Consider the following 20,395-nt stretch of genomic DNA (forward strand, 5'->3'; position numbering starts at 1 on the left):
GCACAAATCAAGCGTTTCTATGCATCTCTATGGAACAAAAATCGCTTCTGCCCGATTCGAGCTACAAAAAAAAAAAAGCTCCAAAGCTTTTTTGGGGCTTCAGGTGACATGGAGGGGAGATGTGAACCGTCCCCATAGAGAATAATTAATTTTTTTTCCTCTCCAGCGTTTTGGAGCTTCGAGCTACCAGGTGTGGCCCTTATAGGTAAAAAAGACAAAAACAAAAAATTGATTATCAACTTTAAAGGATGTTCTCTGTCAACCTGGGTGTCCCTGAAGGCTTTGTTGCAGCCCGGGGTGGAAGGGGCAGTAAAACCAGGCAGCTGGGCAGCGACTCTACTGCCCAAATCCCCCCCCCCTCCGCAATGCTTTACCCCCTGGAGGCTTGAACATTGCACCACACTCAGGCTATACTCCAATATGGGAAAATCCCTTTCAGGTCCCTCATTTTGCCTGGAGCTCAACCTTTACTATTCTGAATGAGGCCTTGTCCAATCAGCCGCCACCACTGACAACGACCATTGGAGTCGATGCCGCCTCTGATTATGACACCGTCTCGTTCTCTTCTCTTCCAGGTACATTTGGGAGAAGGATGGAGCCGCGCTGAGCGTGGAGAACTTGCCCCGGATCAAGATGGACAAGAACGGCACCTTACACCTCTCCCAGACCTGGTCCGGGGACATCGGGACCTACACCTGCCGCATCCTGTCTGTAGGGGGCAACGACTCGAGGAGCGCTTACCTGCGGGTCAGGTGAGAGAGTACAGTCACAACTGAAACCTCCAATATATACCTAATATACGGCGTCACGGCTACTTCTATATGGTCATTTCTGGGTTTGCAAAGTAATTTGGTCGCTTTGTGAGTTTTGGAGAATATATTTAAATTAAATTGTTTTTTTTGCCCACAAGTTTTCCTTGTCTAACAATATCTCAGGTCTGTCCAGAGGATTTCTTTCTTTGTTTTGCTGTTGTCTTCTTCTGTGTTTACGGCGGATGATTTTCTTGTCCTTCAGGCAACTCCCCCACGCTCCCGAGAACCCGGTCGCCTTGCTGAGCACCACGGAGCTGAGATCCATCAATCTTTCCTGGGCCAGACCCTTCGATGGGAACAGCCCACTGATCCGCTACATCCTGGAGGTCTCTGAGAACAGTAAGTGTTTGGAGGATCTACTAGACACTAATTGATCTCCAACCTGAGGACATCCCAACGCCCAATATACAGCAAACCCAACACCATGCAGAGCAAACCCAACACCATGCAGAGCAAACCCAACACCATGCAGAGCAAACCCAACACCATGCAGAGCAAGCACAACACCACGCAGAGTAAACCCAACACCACGCAGAGTAAACCCAACACCACGCAGAGCAAACCCAACACCACGCAGAGCAAACCCAACACCACGCAGAGCAAACCCAACACCACGCAGAGCAAACCCAACACCATGCAGAGCAAACCCAACACCATGCAGAGCAAACCCAACACCACGCAGAGCAAACCCAACACCACGCAGAGCAAACCCAACACCACGCAGAGCAAACCCAACACCACGCAGAGCAAACCCAACACAATGCAGAGCAAAGCCACCAAAATACAGAGCAAACCCAATGCAGAGCAAGCCCAACGCATTGCAGAGCAAACCCAACACCACGCAGAGCAAACCCAACACAATGCAGAGCAAAGCCACCAAAATACAGAGCAAACACAATGCAGAGCAAGCCCAACGCATTGCAGAGCAAACCCAACGCATTGCAGAGCAAACCCAACACCACGCAGAGCAAACCCAACACCACGCAGAGCAAACCCAACACCACGCAGAGCAAACCCAACACAATACAGAGAAAACCCATCAAAATACACAGCAAACCCAAAACAATGCAAAACGAACTCAACACAATGCAGAGCAAACCTAACACTACTGTTTTAATACATTCTGATGACAGTAGCAGCATTTCCTCAGTCTCCCCTCCCCCAGTGATCAGACTGTACATTGCAACTTTGTAGAAGGAGGGGGAAGCATTTCCTCAGACTCCCCTCCCCCAGTGAGCAGACTGTACATTGTAACTTTGTAAAAGGAGGAGGAAGCATTTCCTCAGTCTCCCCTCCCCCAGTGATCAGACTGTGCATTGTAACCTTGTAGAAGGAGGAGGAAGCACAGGCACCAGGATTTACGTGGTTGTGTCATCTCTGAGCCGGCATCTCAGTCCAGTAAGTAGATGGTGATGGATGATGCCTGAACAAATATGGTGCCGTTTTCTTCTGGAAAGAAAATCAGATGAAGGCTTTGTCAGTCTTGTGGCCTCGATGGGAGGAAGTACACTGACACAGCCCTCGGCGTGGACTTATGATGAACACTACATCTGATGACAGGTCCACTTTAACTTGTAAACGGCCCTGACATTTCCCTTCTTGTAGGGATTTGTGATTTTATTCCCGTCACTTGTACAGCAGAGATTACTGCGGCAATTCCCGGGGAGGTCGGAGGTCATCTCTTCATACAACCTGAGCGTCCGCTCCCTTTAATCATATTATTTGTGCCGCTGCCACCGCCGATGTCGTTAAAGCCGCCTTGCTTACTACATCCCATCCCCGTTTCCTCCCCTCCCCAACCCAGTAAATTGAATTTTTCCCTTTTTATGGCACTCCGGCTCACTTGGTATGAAAGGCACGGCTCCCGGTAACAATGTATCGCCGAGATAAGCATGTCCTGTAGATAGATGGCTTAGCATCAAGACACGGAGCGGAATAACAAACCAGATCATAACGCTAACCCTTTCCGCGGCCGGATTAAAGGGGAACGGCGGGGGAGATGGAGAATAAATACCGTTCAGCGCACACCTGTGTTCTAAAAAAAAAAAATGATGGAGATCATTTTTTTTTTAGATTATCTGTGTAAACCGACATCAGGGGTGCCAACGCATGCCTTCCGGCACCATGAATTGTACAAGATCCATGGGGGGAGGGGTGAAATTCTGGTCAGCCAGCGTTGTGATCCAGATGGCCACAGCATAGCCGAGTCCGGTCCTCCACTACAGCTTGGTCTGGGACACACCCGCTGCCTGCTGATTGGATGAAAGATGAGCAGCTTGAATCATCACTGTGCTCCCTGTGATCTATCCTCCTGTCAGCATGCTCCCAGGGTTAGACAGACAGCATTCTGTACTGAAATAGAACTTTGCCCTGTGCCTGTCTTAATCGAGCTGACATGAGGATTAAAGTTGTAGAAATCTAGTTCCTAGTCCATAGTATAGACTATAGTCCATAAATCATAGTCCCTAGCCCATAGTCTATAGTACATAGTTCATAGTCTATAATCCATAGCCCCATGCTCCTTGGTTCAAAGTCTATAGTCCATAGTCCATAATTTATAGTCCCATGGTCCACACTTTATAGTTCATAGTCCATAGCTCATAATGTAATCTATCATTTAGAGTCTATAGTCCCTAGTCTGTAGTCCAAAATTCATAGTTCATAGTCTATAATCCATAGTCCCATGGCCCAAAGTCTATAGTTTATAGTTCATAGTTCAAAGTCCATAGTCCCACAGTCCATGGTCCTTAGTCTATAGTCCACAGTCTATAATCCATAGTCCCATGGTCTATAGTTCATAGTCTGTAGTCTATAATTCATAGTTCCAAAGTCTATTGTAGATAGACAATAGTTCATAGTCTATAGTCCACTGTCCATAGTCTATAATCCATAGTTCCATAGTCCTTAGTCTATAATCCATAATCTATAGTCCCATGGCTCATAGTCTATAATACATAGACCATAGTTCATACTATAGTTCATAGTCTATAATTCATAGGTCCATAGTCCACAGTCCATAGTCTATAGTCTATAATACATAGTTCCAAAGTCTATTGTAGATAGACAATAGTTCATAGTCTATAGTCCACTGTCCATGGTCTATAGTCCATAATCTATAGTTTCATGGTTCATAGTCTATAGTCCATAGCTCACAGTCTATAGTCCATAATCTATAGTCCCATGGTTCATAGTCTATAATTCATACACCATAGTTCATAGTCTACAATTCATAGACCATAGTTCATACTATAGTTCATAGTCTATAATCCATAGTCCCATGTTCCATGGTCCATAGTCCATAGTCTATAAACCATAGTCTGTAGTCCATAGTCCACAGTCCATAGTATATAGTCTATAATCCATAATCCATAGCCCCATGGTCCATAGTCTATAGTTCATAGTTCATAGTCCATAGTCTATAATCCATAGTCTATAGTCCATAGTTCATAGTCCCATGATTCATGTTCCATAGTCCATAGTCTATAATCCATAGTCCCATGGTCCATAGTCTATAATTCATAGACCATAGCTCATACCATAGTCCATAAATCCATAGTTCATAGTCCATAGTCGAATGATCCATAGTTTATAGTTCATAGTCCAAAGCTCATACTAAAATCTATAATTCTTAGTCCCTAGTGCAGGGATATGCAATTAGCGGACCTCCAGCTGTTGCAGAACTACAAGTCCCATGAGGCATAACAAGACTCTGACAGCCACAAGCATGACACCCAGAGGCAGAGGCATGATGGGACTTGTAGTTTTGCAACAGCTGGAGGTCTGCTAATTGCATATCCCTGTCCTAGTCTATAGTCCCTAGTCTATAGTTCATAGTCCCTAGTCCATGACGCATAGACCTATAGTCCATAGTCTCTAGTCCCTAGTCCAGGGATATGCAATTAGCGGACCTCCAGCTGTTGCAAAACTACAACTCCCATCATGCCTCTGCCTCTGGGTGTCATGCTTTTGGCTGTCAGAGTCTTGCTATGCCTCATGGGAGTTGTAGTTCTGCAACAGCTGGAGGTCCGCTAATTGCTTATCCCTGCCCTAGTCCATCATCCATAGTCCTATGGTTCATAGTATATAGTTCACAGTCCATAGTCCCTAGTCTATAGTCTCTAATCCATAGTCCCTACTCCATCATCCATTGTCCTATGGTCCATTTTATTTTTTTATTTTATTTCAGTTACTTATATAACGCTGATCTCCTGCAGCCTCTTTCCAGTGACTTCAAGCGATGGCTCATAGCAGCATTACTGACCATGCCCACTGTTGGACCATGTCTGCATAGTGTGTGATGAAGTAGCCACTTGTAGTCTTTCATCGGGGATCAGGGTGACAACACAGGAACCCCACTGAGAGACGGGGACAGAGCGTTGTCACCCTATAACAGGGAGTGCCAAAACAAGGACCCTCCTGGCAGGATCAGAGGGGATTGTTCTAATGAAAGATGGAGATTTCACAATTAAAAGCTCCTATGAAATTTTAGCGACTGGGTTTGTTTTTGTTTTTTTTTCTTAGGTCAGGTAAATAGTCCAGCTACAGGCGGCAGCTGTAGGATCTGTCGCGGTAAAAGATGTCTTTTAATACCCATAACCGCCGTCTATTTTACCTAAAGCCTTTTTTTAAATACGGTGACTGCACCTGCCTGCCGGCTTATAGGCTTCCGGATGGGAAAGGTCTTCAGGGATCGGCTCTATTCCCCGCCGCCTGTCTGCCGAGAAGCCATGACGGGGTTAACCAAAGCCTTGTCTTATTTGCAAGCATCTCTCTTGGCTTGTGAGTTGCATTCCATATTTATGAGGCTCCTTCAGAGAAACTTAGCATCTCTTTCGCCTGCCTGCGCATATCATATGCAGATCTGATATCCCTCTTACACCCCAAAGGATTGAACCCCTAGAGCAGGCCCTCTCCTGATTTCCATACACCGTAGATCTCATTTATCTTCCGCCGTAACATCCGTGAGGAAAAAATATAACAAGTTGTTTTTTTCCCGTGTCATTGGAATGCCCCTGTCAGTGAAGTACGTGATGATACCGCTCCGAGCACAGGTGCTGAAGTGGACCTGTCATGTAGACAAGAGCGGCGAGCCGCCGGAGAGAACCTGGCTGTAATCCCATGAAAGTCCCCTTCCTCCTCCTCCTCCTCCTTTTTCTTCTCCTCCTCCTCCTCCTTCTTCTCCTCCTCCTCCTCCTCCTCCTCCTTCTTCTCCTCAGGTTGTTCACTTTTTAAGTTATTAAATGTCATTTTTATGTCATTCATATTGATACTTGCTGTTCCATGTTTTGATTGCTACATTTATATACAAATCTTTAAAAGCTCCCTCTAGTGGTCAAATATCTATCTCTATACACATACAGTATATATATATACACAGTGTGGACGGAAAGTATTCAGACCCCCTTAAATTTTTCACTCTTTGTTATATTGCAGCCATATGCTAAAATCATTTAAGTCCATTTTTTTCCTCATTAATGTACACACAGCCCCCCATATTGTACACACAGCCCCCCATATTGTACACACAGCACCCCATATTGTACACACAGCACCCCATATTGTACACACAGCACCCCATATTGACAGAAAAACACAGAATTGTTGACATTTTTGCAGATTTATTAACAAAGAAAAACTGAAATATCACATGGTCCTAAGTATTCAGACCCTTTGCTCAGTATTTAGTAGAAGCCCCTTTTGATCTAATACAGACATGAGTCTTTTTGGGAAAGATGCAACAAGTTTTTCACACCTGGATTTGGGGATCCTCTGCCATTCCTCCTTGCAGATCCTCTCCAGTTCTGTCAGGTTGGATGGTAAACGTTGGTGGACGGCCGTTTTTAGGTCTCTCCAGAGATGCTCAATTGGGTTTAAGTCAGGGCTCTGGCTGGGCCATTCAAGAACAGTCACGGAGTTGTTGTGAAGCCACTCCTTCGTTATTTTAGCTGTGTGCTTAGGGTCATTGTCTTGTTGGAAGGTAAACCTTCGTCCCAGTCTGAGGTCCTGAGCACTCTGGAGAAGGTTTTCGCCAAGGATATCCCTGTACTTGGCCGCATTCATCTTTCCCTCGATTGCAACCAGTCGTCCTGTCCCTGCAGCTGAAAAACACACCCACAGCATGATGCTGCCACCACCATGCTTCACTGTTGGGACTGTATTGGACAGGGGATGAGCAGTGCCTGGTTTTCTCCACACATACCGCTTAGAATTAAGGCCAAAAAGTTCTATCTTGGTCTCATCAGACCAGAGAATCTTATTTCTCACTATCTTGGAGTCCCTCGGGTGTTTTTTTAGCAAACTCCATGCGGGCTTTCATGTGTCTTGCACTGAGGAGAGGCTTCCGTCGGGCCACTCTGCCATAAAGCCCCGACTGGTGGAGGGCTGCAGTGATGGTTGACTTTCTACAACTTTCTCCCATCTCCCGACTGCATCTCTGGAGCTCAGCCACAGTGATCTTTGGGTTCTTCTTTACCTCTCCCACCAAGGCTCTTACAAGGGTGTTTTTCAGCTGCAGGGACAGGACGACTGGTTGCAATCGAAGGAAAGATGAATGCGGCCAAGTACAGGGATATCCTGGATGAAAACCTTCTCCAGAGTGCTCAGGACCTCAGACTGGGCTGAAGGTTTACCTTCCAACAAGACAATGACCCTAAGCACACAGCTAAAATAAGGAAGGAGTGGCTTCACAACAACTCCGTGACTGTTCTTGAATGGCCCAGCCAGAGCCCTGACTTAAACCCAATTGAGCATCTCTGGAGAGACCTAAAAATGGCCGTCCACCAACGTTTACCATCCAACCTGACAGAACTGGAGAGGATCTGCAAGGAGGAATGGCAGAGGATCCCCAAATCCAGGTGTGAAAAACTTGTTGCATCTTTCCCAAAAAGACTCATGGCTGTATTAGATCAAAAGGGGCTTCTACTAAATACTGAGCAAAGGGTCTGAATACTTAGGACCATGTGATATTTCAGTTTTTCTTTTTTAATAAATCTGCAAAAATGTCAACAATTCTGTGTTTTTCTGTCAATATGGGGTGCTGTGTGTACAATATGGGGTGCTGTGTGTACAATATGGGGTGCTGTGTGTACAATATGGGGTGCTGTGTGTACAATATGGGGGGGGGCTGTGTGTACAATATGGGGGGGCTGTGTGTACAATATGGGGGGCTGTGTGTACAATATGGGGTGCTGTGTATACATTGAGGGAAAAAAATGAACTTAAATGATTTTAGCAAATGGCTGCAATATAACAAAGAGTGAAAAATGTAAGGGGGTCTGAATACTTTCCGTCCCCACTGTATGTACACTGACGAAAAATTCATTAGTTTTCGTTTCATTCGTTTTTTTGTTTTTTTTTTTTAATTTTTTCGGGTTCTTCGTTATGATCGAAATCCGTTATTTCGGATAAATTCGTAACTTTGGAAAAATTTGAATTCATTATGTTCCCTTAGTTTAGATTTAGTTTAGATGCGGTATTCATTATTTTGATAATTTGGAAAAATCTGCCATTCGAAAATTTGAATTCCGAAAATCTGAAAATTCTAAAATACGAAAATACGAAAATTCGGAAATTCGAAAGTCCAAATATAAGAACGAACATCTAAAAATTCTAAAGTCTGAAATAATAACTAACTATTAAATTATAGATATTGGAATTTCCTTTCAAATTTGGCTGTAACATATATGAATTTATCCGAAGTTACGAATTATCCAAAATAATGAATGCCACATCTAAACGAATGGAGCGTAAGGAATTATTAAAAATAATAACAATAAAACATTTTTATTATTATTATTAATTATTCATTCGTTACGCATTCATTATTTCGGATAATTCGTAACTTTGGATAAATTCGTATTCGTTACGTTTACCAACTGCCAAATTTGAAAGGAAATTCCAATACCTATAATTTAATAGTTTGTAATAGTTATTATTATTATTAGTTATTATTTCGGATTTTCATTCATATTTTCGTTCTTCTGAATTTTCAGATTTTCATTCGAATTTTTGGGGGAATTAGTTAAATGGGTTTTTGTTAATTCGAATATTTCCAAATTAACGAATTTGTCGAATTTCGTCGAAAAACTAATTCGGAGCGAAACAATCAGCCATATTGTAACCGGGCTTTTTTGTGGCATTGGCGCAGGCAGTTCATGGCTTTTGCTCTGATACAAAATCCATTGTCATCTCTCAGGCCTTTTATAGAGAGGCGTGCGCCTTTCCAAATCGCATCCAATCAATTAAATTTACTACAGGTGGCCTCCAATCAGGACGCAGCAACGATCGCGAGAAATAGGAGACACCTGAGCTAAACTTCAAATGGTGATGCAAAGGGTCTGAATACTTGAAATGGTGATGCGAAGGGTCTGAATACTTTAATGTGATATTTCAGTGTTTCCTTTTTTCATACATTTGTAACAGAATGAAGAGGGTGTGAATACTTTATGAATGCTCTGTATCTAATAAAAGTGTAGATCCCTTTTAAATCGTACTTGTAGTCCTGGGGAGATCCATATGCCGTGGCGGTGCATGTGACCAATGATTCGCCTCCTCGGGGGAGGAGACCAGACAACACTTTGAAACGCGTAAATCTCTTTAACAGAACTTCATAACACTAACTCCGTGTTCGGTGGGGGGAAGAGATCCAAATCCATCATCCCATCTGATTGTGTGCGGCGGGGCAAAGCGAATTTTGGGAAAATCCCAAAATCGTGAAAAAGCTTCACAGACCCCAAATATTCCGGTGTCACCGGCTGCCCATTATTTCATTATTTTAACACATTAAATTGGACTTCACAAATCTCCATCAATAAATCTCCGACATTTCACCAAATACACCAACCGGATCATTGTTTTTAGAGAAGCGCTACCTTTTATCATTGAAACTACATTCCAGTGACTCTGCCTAGGCTGAGATGATGTCATCAGTCTGCTGCAGGCAGGGAGAAGCAATTCCTTAGTCTCCAGACTGTACATTGTAACTTTGTAGAAGGAGGAGGAAGCATTTCCTCAGTCTCCCCTCCCTCAGTGATCAGACTGTACATTGTAACTTTGTAGAAGGAGGAGGAAGCATTTCCCCAGTCTCCCCTCCCCCAATGATTAGACTGTACATTGTAACTTTGTAGAAGAAGAAGGGAGCATTTCCTCAGTCTCCCCCCCCCCCCAGTGATCAGACTGTACATTGTAACTTTGTAGAATTAGAAGGAAGCAATTCCTCAGTCTCCCCTCCCCCAGTGATCAGACTGTACATTGTAACTTTGTAGAAGAAGAAGGGAGCATTTCCTCAGTCTCCCCTCCCCCAGTGATCAGACTGTACATTGTAACCTATGTATATCAGCGTTTTGATTGTGTAATATTCATTCACAGATGCCCCGTGGACCATCCTCTTTGCAAACATGGACCCGGATTACTCCTCCCTGGTGGTGAAGAACCTCACCCCGGCTCGCTCCTATCAGTTCCGCCTCTGTGCTGTGAATGATGTTGGCAAAGGGCAGTTCAGCAAACAAACAGAAAGGTAAGTCTGTCGCCCCCTATTGGATGGGAGGGTAAGTGACTGTCGCTGGATCCCCAGACTGCTCTCACTCTATGGGGGGGTATCGTAGAACGGATTTATTGTAATGTGTTTACACCCCACAGGGGGGTCAATGAGAGGAGATTAAAAAGGAGAATTAGAAGTTTCAAACATTACAATCATCCAGTAAAATGAATGGAACAACGCGTTTCGGGGGCTTAAAAACGTCTCTTCATCAGGGCCTAAAGTAATTTAAACATCATATACAGTAAATATACTTGAAATTACAATCAATCGGTATTAAACCCAAAACCAGAAATATTTCAGATAATTTGTAACTTCGGATAAATTCGTATTCGTTACATTCGCTAACAGCCAAATTTGAAAGGAAATTCCAACCCCTATAATTGAATAGTTATTATTAGTTAGTTATTATTTCGAATTCTCTGATTTTCTTTCTTATTTTCGGATTATCAAATTTCTGATTTTTTTTTTCGAATGTATGAATTTTCAAATTTGTGATTTTTTTTTTTTTTTTTTTAAATTTTGCGGATTTTGAATTTCTGTATTTTCGAATTTATGAATTTTCAAATTTGCGTTTTTTTTTTTTTTTTTTTAATTTTGCGGATTTTGAATTTCTGTATTTTCGAATTTACGAATTTTCAAATTTATGAATTTTCAAATTTATGAATTTTCAACTTTACGAATTTATTTGAAATAACGAATTTCGATCATAACGAATGACCTAAAAAAAAAAAAAAAAAAAAGAGTAAAAGGAAAACGAACACTTTTTTTGGCAGTGCACATGTCTAGTATACTTACCTGCCCTGTAATTGTTTTGCACAGAGCAGCCTCGATCCTGCTCTTCTGGGGTCCCCTGCCTGCGCTCCTGGCTCCTCCCCCTCCGCCAAGTGCCCACCATACACAAATTTGTGTATGCCACACAATTTTAACTGCTGCTTATTTAGAATTTATGTTTGTGTAAGCGCGGTAATTTTGTTTATTTTTTAAGTGGCCACCATAGCAAGCCCCTTGCTCAGGGGTCATTCCTGCACGCTCGCTCCTGAGCCGGTCTGTGTGCGTCTATAGACAGATACACAGCTTGACTTGGCCCCGCCCCCTCCTCACAGGCTTTGATTGACAGCAGCAGGAGCCAATGGCTGCTGTGTCTGAGCCAATGAAAAGGGAGAGAGCCAACAGAGCCGCTGCTCTCGTGTACATGGCTGGATCGAGGTCAGGTAAGTATTAAGGGGGAGCTGCATACTGAAGGTTTTCTACCTTAAAGTAGAACTATAGGCAAAACTTTTTCTTTACATTTTGGATAGAGTAAAGGAGGGTTATAACCCCTGTCAGATTTATTTTTGCCATCTTTGTTCCATTGGGGAGACTTCCCCTCACTTCCTGTCCCATAGCCAAACAGGAAGTGAAAGGAAATCCCTGCAAATGAAGGCAATCCTTTGGGGTCACCAGAATTGGTGTCCCCATTGGAAGATTTCCCTTCTATTACTTTTTCTTTTACTTTCAATGATAAACAGGACAAATAGGGGGAATCTCCCTAAAGGGGACACAGACAGCAATAAAAACTGACAGGGGTTCTAATCCCTCTCCACTCCATCCAAAACTAACACAAAAAAGTTTTGCCTTTAGTTATACTTTAGTACATAGAATGCACCGTCAGCCTTTACAACCACTTTAGGTCTTGACACGTTTGGTATCTGTTTACTCAGCACAACCTCATCTTTTATATTTTGCCAAAATTGGCTAATTTTTTTGTGTTTTTGTCTCCCAAAATGAACTTTATTGTACCTCAGTACAGACATAGAGTTGAAGGAGTAGTCTTCAGGAACCGGGCATTCCATCTGCCAATCACTAATAGCAATTGCAATGCTTTGCAGACTCATTTGCAAAAAAAAATAATAATAAATGCAACATTTTTTTTCTGCAAAGATCCACAATATTACCAAAAGTATTGAGACGCCTGCCTTTACACACACATGAACTTTAATGACATCCCAGTCTAAAGCCCCGTACACACTATCAGATTTTCTTCAGATTTACCAAAACCATATAGTGCAAGAGCCTGCCTGATTGCATACAAATTGAAATTCTTAAGATTTCACCTCATATTATATGGTTTTGGTAAAAATCTGCAGAATATCTAATAGTGTGTACGGGGCCTTAGTCCGTAGGGTTCAATATTAAGTTGGCCCTCCCTTTGCAGCTATAACAGCTTCATCTCTTCTGGGAAGGCCGTCTACAAGGTTTAGGAGTGTGTCTATGGGAAGGTTTGACCATTCTTCCAGAAGTGCATTTGTGAGGTCAGGCACTGATGTTGGATGAGAAGGCCTGGCTCGCAGTCTCCACTCTAATTCATCCCAAAGGTGTTCTATTGGGTTGAGGTCAGGACTCTGTGCAGGCCAGTCAAGTTCCTCCACCCCAAACTCTCTCATCCATGTCTTTATGGACCTTGCTTTGTGCACTGGTGAGCAGTCATGTTGGAACAGGAAGGGGCCATCCCCAAACTGTTCCCACAAAGTTGGGAGCATGAAATTGTCCAAAATGTCTTGGTATGCTGACGCCTTAAGAGTTCCCTTCACTGGAACTAAGGGGCCAAGCCCAACCCCTGAAAAAGGAGCTTGACTGGCCTGCACAGAGTCCTGACCTCAACCCGATAGAACATCTTTGGGATGAATTAGAGCGGAGACTGTGAGCCAGGCCTTCTCGTCCATAGATACTCTCCCAAACCAGTGGCGTCCATTAGGGGCGCTCGGGCGCCACCCCTTCTGTGTACTATGGATCCAAGGCCGCTGTAGCCACCCCCTTTTGGGGCGCCTTCTTCTGAATTATAGCGGCGGGGGGTGTTTTTGAAGCACCTGATTAAAGCCATAGGCCCCCAGGTGTGTTAGCAAAGCAAATGAACATTTGCTTTGCTAACACAGAACTGCCTCTCAGCCAATCAGGAGGCCCGGATGTAATACCTGGCACCTAATTGGCTGAAGGCACAGGCGCTCCCATCGGCACCAAGGAATACAGGAAATAGACATGCACGGAGGAGTCGGAAGACACACAGGAGCCATCGGCATGCTACCGTCCCACAGCTCGGCGCCTGTCCCGCTGCCTGACCCACCACCGCGATGGGGGAAGAGCCGGGCAGGCAGCAGGCGGGCCGGGGGGCACAAAGGCTGCATATGATGGGAATAGGTGGCTGCATTTGCTGGGCACAGAATCTGCATATGATAGGCACAGTTGGCTGCATACGATGGGCACGGGTGGCTGCATTTGCTGGGCACAGAGACTGCATATGATGGGCACAGTTGGCTGCATATGATGGGCACAGTTAGCTGCATATGATGGGCACAGGTAGCTACATATGATGGGCACAGTGGCTGCATATTATGGTCACATTTGGCTGCATATGATGGGCACAGTTGGCTGCATTTGCTAGGCACAGAGTCTGCATATGATGGGCACAGTTGGCTGCAAATGATGGGAACAGATGGCTACATATGATGGGTACAGTGGCTGCATATTATGGGCAAAGGTGGCTGCATATGATGGGCACAGTTGGTTCAATATGATGGGCACAGTTGGCTGCATTTGCTGGGCACAGAGTCTGCATATGATGGGCACAGTTGGCTGCATTTGCTGGGCACAGAGTCTGCATATGATGGGCACAGTTGGCTGCATTTGCTGGGCACAGAGTCCTGCATATGATGGGCACAGTTGGCTGCATATGATGGGCACAGTTGGCTGCATATGATGGGCACAGTTGGCTCCGTATGATGGGCACAGTGGCTACATATGATGGGCACAGTTGGCTGCATTTGCTGGGCACAGAGTCCTGCATATGATGGGCACAGTTGGCTGCATATGATGGGCACAGTTGGCTCCGTATGATGGGCACAGTGGCTACATATGATGGGCACAGTTGGCTGCATTTGCTGGGCACAGACTGCATATGATGGGCACAGGTGGCTGCATATGATGGGCACAGGTGGCTGCATATGATGGGCACAGGTGGCTGCATATGATGGGCACAGGTGGCTGCATATGATGGGCACAGTGGCTGCATATGATGTTTTTGTTTCAGTATTTTTCAGAATTTTTCAGTTCGTTTGCACCTCCCCCCCAAAAATTTTTGAGCACCAGCCGCCACTGTCCTAAACCTTGTGGACAGCCTTCCCAGAAGAGTTGAAGCTGTTATAGTTGCAAAGGGCGGAGCCAACTCAATATTGAACCCTACAGACTAAGACTGGGATGCCATTAAATTTCATGTGCGTGTAAAGGCAGGCGTCCCAATACTTTTGACAATATAGTGTATGTACTGTACATTTGTTATTTCATAGATTTTTTTTGTTTTTTGTTTTTTCATATAAGGCCAGCTCTGGCGTCTCTTTTTTACCCCGCTAGACCACAATCCGCACATCTCAGGGATGCTGCAGCTGCTGCAATCCTAAGAGAAATACAAGAAGGCGGAATCGGAACATTAGAGAGCCATTGTTCTCCATTGTTCTATTCTCTCGGAAAACATCATCCCCGCATTTCTCTCTCTTATTTTTTTTTTTTTCTTTTTTTCTTTTCTTTGCAGGTGTACCAAGGGAGCCAATTACACGGGGAGTGACTTTGTTAGGCATAATCAGTTGTTGCAGCGACAAGTGTTAAACAGAATATCTAATAGATCTTGTTGTTCGGATGGCTGCCGGGGGGGCCCTTTGAAGTCCGGTTAGCTCCCCCAGCAGTTGTATTATTCCCTTCCCCCGTCCTATGATAAGTGAAAAGGTTCGGTGACTGTGAAGCTTTTTCTCTGGCGGATTATCCGGAAATTCCTGAGCTGGTGATTCGGGGAGCAGAGAGACGCATACATTACCCTCGGCACGTCCGGCGTCATCTCTCTCTCTCTGGGTTCCGGAACCCCTTCAGCCCGTTCTTTGCCGGGGGGGGGGTCGGGTTCTGTGCCGGGGACAGGGGGGAGGGTGACCTGGAAAGCCTCTTACAGCTTATGGCGGGTCGTCATTTCCAATCATTTCTTCCAGAGAGAAAAACACGCCCGCCAATGGCGTCCGTAAAACATGGCGGCCGGGTTACAAGTCAGAAAGTCCGATCTGAGAACTCTAGAAATGTTTCCGTACGGTGAGACTGAGAATCCAGACCGTGGCGCCGACCTCTCTGAATAATCGAGGGACTGGGCTGCAGAAAGATCTCCTTTGTTAAAGTCTAGGTGAAGCCAAATTTTCTTGAAGTGGGAAATATTTCAGATCCCTTCAAAGGAGAATTCCAAGTATAGAAAATATTACATAGATACATTGTTCCAGCTTGGCCCGACTATGTATATATCAGACCTGTGGGATCCTCTACAACAGGGGTCTCTAAAAATGTTCTAAACAAAGGGCCGGTGTACTGCCCTTCAGACTATGGGGGGGGGGGGGGGGGACTGTGGCCAGTGGGAATAATCAATGCCTCATAATTGGTATCAGTGGGAGGAATAGTGCCCCATCATTTGTGTCAGTGGGAGGAATAGTGCCCCATCATTGGTGTCAGTGGGAGGAATAGTGCCCCATCATTGGTTTCAGAGGGAGGAATAGTGCCCCATCATTGGTGTCAGTGGGAGGAATAGTGCAACATCATTGGTGTCAGTGGGAGGAATAGTGCCCCATCATTGGCGTCAGTGGGAGGAATAGTGCCCCATCATTGGTGTCAGTGGGAGGAATAGTGCCCCATCATTGGTATCAGTGGGAGGAATAGTGCCCCATCATTGGTATCAGTGGGAGGAATAGTGCCCCATCATTGGTGTCAGTGGGAGGAATAGTGCCCCATCATTGGTGTCAGTGGGGGGAATAGTGCAACATCATTGGTGTCAGTGGGAGGAATAATGCCCCATCATTGGTTTCAGAGGGAGAAATAGTGCCCCATCATTGGTGTCAGTGGGAGGAATAATGCCCCATCATTGGTTTCAGAGGGAGAAATAGTGCCCCATCATTGGTGTCAGTGGGAGAAATAGTGCCCCATCATTGGTGTCAGTGGGAGGAATAATGCCCCATCATTGGTTTCAGAGGGAGAAATAGTGCCCCATCATTGGTGTCAGTGGGAGAAATAATGCCCCATCATTGGTTTCAGAGGGAGAAACAGTGCCCCATCATTGGTGTCAGTGGGATGAATGTTGCCCCCTAGGGTCTGGATAAAGGCAAGGAAAGAGATACATTTTGGAGACCACTGTATTAGTTCTCAAAGTAGCTGAAAGGCATCAAACATTTTTTTTCCCCCCAGGATAACCCGTACAATATATTTGTGTCAGTGAGAGGAATAATGCCCCATTGTTGGTGTCAGTGGGAAGAATACTGCCCCCTCATTGCCTAGAATATCTATCTCATTCTCTTGCCCCATCATTGGTGTCAGTGGGAGGAATAGTGCCCCATCATTGGTGTCAGTGGGAGGAATAGTGCCCCATCATTGGTCTCAGTGGGAGGAATAGTGCCCCATCATTGGTGTTAGTGGGAGGAATAGTGCCCCATCATTGGTGTCAGTGGGAGGAATAGTGCCCCATTGTTGGTGTCAGTGGGAGGAATAGTGCCCCATCATTGGTCTCAGTGGGAGGAATAGTGCCCCATCATTGGTGTTAGTGGGAGGAATAGTGGCCCATTGTTGGTGTCAGTGGGAGGAATAGTGCCCCATTGTTGGTCTCAGTGGGAGGAATAGTGCCCCATCATTGGTGTTAGTGGGAGGAATAGTGCCCCATCGTTGGTCTCAGTGAAATGAATGGTGCCCCATCATTGTCCGCAGTTTGGAGACCATTGCTCTAGGAGTTAGAAATCACAGTATAGACACATCTACTACAGCAATCTCCACTGGTTTATATAATATCTATAAAATATTTAGGCATTTTTCAATTCATAGGGGTGTAAACAGTTCAGTGGGAACTTTGATATAAAAATCTAATGAGAAAAACATAATATAAAGAAACAATTTTACATGGAAAAAAAAAGAAAAAGAAAAGGTGTATTTCTTTAAAAAACCCAAATTGTAATGACACCGTGTAGAGAAGTATTATAATCACACTGTTATATCACACAAGGGGGTTCTTTTGTGTTATAACATTATGACTAAAATATTTCTCTACATGATCTCATTATACTTTGTGTAATTTCCTTTTTTTTTTGTAAAATTGATTCTGTATAATATGTGGCTACTATTAGATTTCTGTAAGATAAAGTTTCCATTGAACTATTTATGACATTAATTTCTACATCTTTTAAGAACTGATAAATGTTTAGATACACTATATTGCCAAAAGTATTGGGACGCCTGCCTTTACACGCACATGAGCTTTAATGGTGTCCCAGTCTTGGTCCGTAGGGTACGGTATTGAGTTGGCCCACCCTTTGCAGTTATAACAGCTTCAACTCTTCTGGGAAGGCCGTCCACAAGGTTTAGGAGGGTGTCTATGGCAATGTTTGACCATTCTTCCAGAAGTGCGTTTGTGAGGCCAGGCACTGATGTTGGACAAGAAGGCCTGGCTCGCAGTCTCCGTTCTCGAGTTCCTCCACCCCAAACTCGCTCATCCGTGTCTTTATGGACCTTGCTTTGTACACTGGTCCAAATCATTTGGTGGAGGGGGGATTATGGTGTGGGGGTTATTTTTCAGGGGTTGGGTTTGGCCCCTTAGTTCCAGTGAAGGGAACTCTTAAGGCCTCAGCATACCAAGACATTTTGGACAATTTCACGCTCCCAACTTTGTGGGAACAGTTTGGGGACGGCCCCTTCCTGTTCCAACATGACTGCGCACCAGTGCACAAAGCAAGGTCCATAAGGACATGGATGAGCGAGTTTGGGGTGGAGGAACTTGACTGGCCTGCACAGAGTCCTGACCTCAACCCGATAGAACACCTTTGGGGTGAATTAGAATGAAGACTGCGAGCCAGGCCTTCTCTTCCAACATCAGTGCCTGACCTCACATATGCGCTTCTGGAAGAATGGTCAAACATTCCCATAGACACCCTCCTAAACCTTGTGGACGGCCTTCCCAGAAGAGTTGAAGCTGTTATAGCTGCAAGGGGTGGGCCAACTCACTATTGAACCCTACGGACTAAGACTGGGATGCCATTAAAGGTCATGTGTGTAAAGGCTGGCGTCCCAATACCCTTTTGGTAATATAGTGTGTGTGTGTGTGTGTGTGTGTGTGTGTGTGTGTATATATATATATATATATATATATATATATATACACATACATATAGTGTACCTAGGTGGATGCTACCTCTGTCCCCTGCCAGCTCCAAAACTGAAAACCAAGTGATCTATCACCACAGATCACTTGGTCACTTGGTTCTCACAGCTCCCCGAACAGAGAGCTGGTGACTGTCAATCACTGGCTCTCTGCTCTGCCCCCCGCTCTCACTGGAGCGCCGGGCTGTGGAGGGGGCAGGAGCTGCCGACTCAGGCTCTCAGTGGATCACTGAGAGGCTGAGCTGAGAACCGGTCCCGGCATGTGGGCGGATCCTGACTCCATTGTCGCGATCTTGCCCGAGCCTAGAACGGCTCTATGACATCAGCAGACAGCGGACTTCAGCTCGCTGTCGTCTGCTGAAAATGGGTCACAGGGGTGCACAATGAACTGATCCACAGGAGAAGTGCAGCCAAACAAGCTTTCCTCATACTTCTCCTTTAAGTCTTCATAGTTGATCTTGCCACCAAAGTCCCAAGAAAACACAAAAATCTGGGTAAGTCCTTCATATCACCATTGCCCAAGCAAAACTGAGCCATACGCTTTTGGTGGAGTTGGGCTGTGCCATGCTGCGTTCCTGGATCCCATCTTGCCACGTCTCTTAGCAGGCCCTCTGGTTTTATTCCAGAAAAATGGAGGGTATTATTGACACCTAGGACCTTCTATGAATACAAGAGATATGATATGTAGTCGCACAAATGTTGCTTGCCTAAACAGGCTGCGCTCCTAACTAAGTCATCTCTCGTCTCCGTCATCGTCTGCTCCGATCTCCTCGTACTTCCTCTAGTGGCGGAGAGAAGCAGGGCTTATCGCAGAGTCGCATCTCGGCTGAAATGAGCTCAGAGCTTGTTGTGGCTGGTAGCTCCGCCAGCTTTGACAAATATCTCCAGTAAATTTTCATTACCATAATGTAGAGTTTCACTTTATATTTTGTTCTTTGTCATAACGCCGACAAGATAAGTTCTTGATGGAATTGGAATCCGACGCCACCCGGCAGAATTATATTACTGTAATATTTTCTGTATAGCTGTAATAAAGGGACCCGCAATCGAGAGTGCCTGTAAGGAGGTCTGTTGATGTGACCCAGAGCAGCCAATTCGATTCTTCTTTTGTAAGTGGAATCCTAAAAAGAAGTAACTGATTGGTTGCTGGGGGGGGGGGGGGGGGGTCTTTGCTTCCTCCAGATGTTTGGCATGCTCATGAGAAGGTCTGGTAAGTCAATCTAGAACAGTGGTCCTCAACATTATTGAGACCGGGATCCAATAAAACCTTCCATGACCCAACAGTAAAAAAAAGGTTTATACTTCCAGAAGAAAAGTATTGGAATACAAAATATGTATTGAAGTGCTAAAGGGCTCTGGATGGGGCTGCTTGTCCATGTGAGGAGGGTGGGGGTTCTGGGAGACCTGGTGGTGGTTTCTGGAAGGATCTGGAGACAAGTTTAGGGGGTTGGTGTCTCGGGGGGGGGGGGTGTTGGAGGTCTCTCTAGGAGGCTAGGGGGACTGGGGCACTGGAATGCACTGCAGGGACTGAGGGGGGGAGGGGCATTATGGGACACTGCTGTATTCTGTGGGTGCTATGGAGGGCTGGAGACTTTGCAGCAAGCCAAGGGATAGTGCAGGGACGGTGATGGGGGGAGGAGGTTGGGGGCATTGGCTCTCAGGGGGCCTGGGGCACTGTGGGTGGGTGGTTGTGAGGGGCACAGCAGGCCACTATGGAAGGCAGTGTGGCACTTCAGGAGATCAGCAGCTGGCTGGAGGCCTGGAAGGTCATTGCTTTCTCCAGACCCTTCTCCATGATAATGAGAAGGTCTGGTAAGTCCAAGAAGCTCTTGTAGGACAAGCAGCTTTTAAA

The 20,395-nt window shown here is 45.2% G+C and overlaps 1 protein-coding gene across 4 annotated transcripts in view; it reads left to right on the plus strand.

The window, feature by feature from the left end:
- The window catches only part of SDK2 (sidekick cell adhesion molecule 2), an 818,277-nt gene that overhangs the window by 654,953 nt on the left and 142,929 nt on the right, over nt 1-20,395 (plus strand). For all 4 annotated transcript variants that reach the window (XM_073606891.1, XM_073606893.1, XM_073606892.1 and 1 more), the window contains exons 13-15: nt 576-752; nt 1,015-1,151; nt 10,179-10,326. In XM_073606891.1, coding sequence (XP_073462992.1) covers nt 576-752; nt 1,015-1,151; nt 10,179-10,326 — 462 coding nt within the window. The remainder of the gene's footprint in view (nt 1-575; nt 753-1,014; nt 1,152-10,178; nt 10,327-20,395) is intronic.

Source organism: Aquarana catesbeiana, linkage group LG12 (genome assembly GCF_042186555.1).
Source record: "Aquarana catesbeiana isolate 2022-GZ linkage group LG12, ASM4218655v1, whole genome shotgun sequence".
NCBI classification, from domain to species: Eukaryota; Metazoa; Chordata; class Amphibia; order Anura; family Ranidae; genus Aquarana; species Aquarana catesbeiana.